Source organism: Kryptolebias marmoratus, unplaced genomic scaffold (assembly GCF_001649575.2).
Source record: "Kryptolebias marmoratus isolate JLee-2015 unplaced genomic scaffold, ASM164957v2 Scaffold59, whole genome shotgun sequence".
NCBI lineage: Eukaryota > Metazoa > Chordata > Actinopteri > Cyprinodontiformes > Rivulidae > Kryptolebias > Kryptolebias marmoratus.
This window is the reverse complement of record NW_023665793.1, coordinates 6,704-8,121: the sequence shown is the minus strand read 5'-3', so window position 1 is coordinate 8,121 and position 1,418 is coordinate 6,704. Positions and strand designations below refer to the sequence as shown.

Here is a 1,418-nt window from a genome sequence, read left to right as displayed (position 1 = left end):
ACAGAATCTGAAGGATGGAGGAGGACCAGGATAAAAATCCAGCCAGCGAGTCCTGCCACGACGTTTACATGCTACGAAAAGCAAACGCAGCGTGCAGCTCCAACAGGAGCTCAGACGTCGGAGCCTCAGTGAACGCAGCGTGCAGCTCCAACAGGAGCTCAGACGTCGGAGCCTCAGTGAACGCAGCGTGCAGCTCCAACAGGAGCTCAGACGTCGGAGCCTCAGTGAACGCAGTGTGCAGCAGCAGTGTTGGATCAAGTTCCAGCTGCAGCAGAATGGTCGCTGCGTGCTCGCTGCGCTGCAGGGAAACTTTCATGCACACAGAAACATGGGGACAGAGACACAGGGACAGGGACAGGGACAGGGACAGGGACACAGAGACGGAGCTGATGGAGGAGGAAGAGACGCCACAGCGGTCCCAAACCCGAGTGCTGTCGCTGCGTGTCATCACAAAGTTCAGGCAGCATGCTGCAGGAAGTACACGGCTCGGTCACATGACAGAAACATACCTCGATCGCAGCTGTTCCCCATCATCTGAGGAGAGGACACACACACGCACACACACACACACACACGCACACACACACACGCACACAGGTCAGACGGGATTGGCCGCAGCAGCCGCCATCTGTCAGCCAATCAGGTTAAGCTGCAAACGTCCGTCTTCATCCTGTCAACATCCTCCGTCCCGGCATCCCCTGGACCGGCCTCTCCCTCCTCAGCACCGCATCCTCCTCCTCCTCCTCCTCCTCCTTGTCTTCCTCCTTTCACTCAGCAGTAACTCTAACCCTCCAGGTTTTACCGCATTTATTCAATCAATCCTCCAGCTGCACCGTCCTCCTCCTCCTCCTCTTCTTCTTCTTCTCCTCGTCTCTGCAGCAGCTCAGTCCTAACCTCGCTCTCTCCTCCTCCTCCTCCTCTTCCTCAGCTGCTCCGCTCGCAGGATAATAATTACTAAGTTCCTGATGTGGGACACAACTCTGGGGGCCGCAGCTATTAGTGGAGTGTGTCACCGTGTTAATCTGGGAGTTTCTTCTTCTTCTGTCGATCCATCATCATCATCATCATCAGGGTTCTTCTTCCTCTTCACTCACAGAAACTTTACGGCTGTGGACCCCCGAGTCCTGGCCGAGTCCTGGCCGAGTCCTGACCAGAGTCCTGACCCGAGTCCTGGACGAGTCCTGACCAGAGTCCTGGACGAGTCCTGACCCGAGTCCTGGACGAGTCCTGACCGAGTCCTGGACGAGTCCTGACCCGAGTCCTGGACGAGTCCTGACCTGAGTCCTGGACGAGTTCTGACCAGAGTCCTGACCAGAGTCCTGACCGAGTCCTGACCCGAGTCCTGGACGAGTCCTGACCTGAGTCCTGACCAGAGTCCTGACCTGAGTCCTGGACGAGTTCTGACCAGAGTCCTGACC

The 1,418-nt window shown here is 57.1% G+C and overlaps 1 protein-coding gene across 3 annotated transcripts in view; it reads right to left on the bottom strand.

Moving 5' to 3' along the window:
- The window catches only part of LOC108229145 (ras GTPase-activating protein nGAP-like), a 9,793-nt gene that overhangs the window by 2,917 nt on the left and 5,458 nt on the right, over positions 1-1,418 (bottom strand). For 2 of the 3 annotated variants that reach the window (XM_037974454.1, XM_037974455.1), the window contains exon 2: positions 510-534. The exons of the other annotated variant lie outside the window; for it this stretch is intronic. In XM_037974454.1, the coding sequence (XP_037830382.1) occupies positions 510-534 (25 nt within the window). The remainder of the gene's footprint in view (positions 1-509; positions 535-1,418) is intronic. 3 annotated transcript variants of the gene reach the window in all.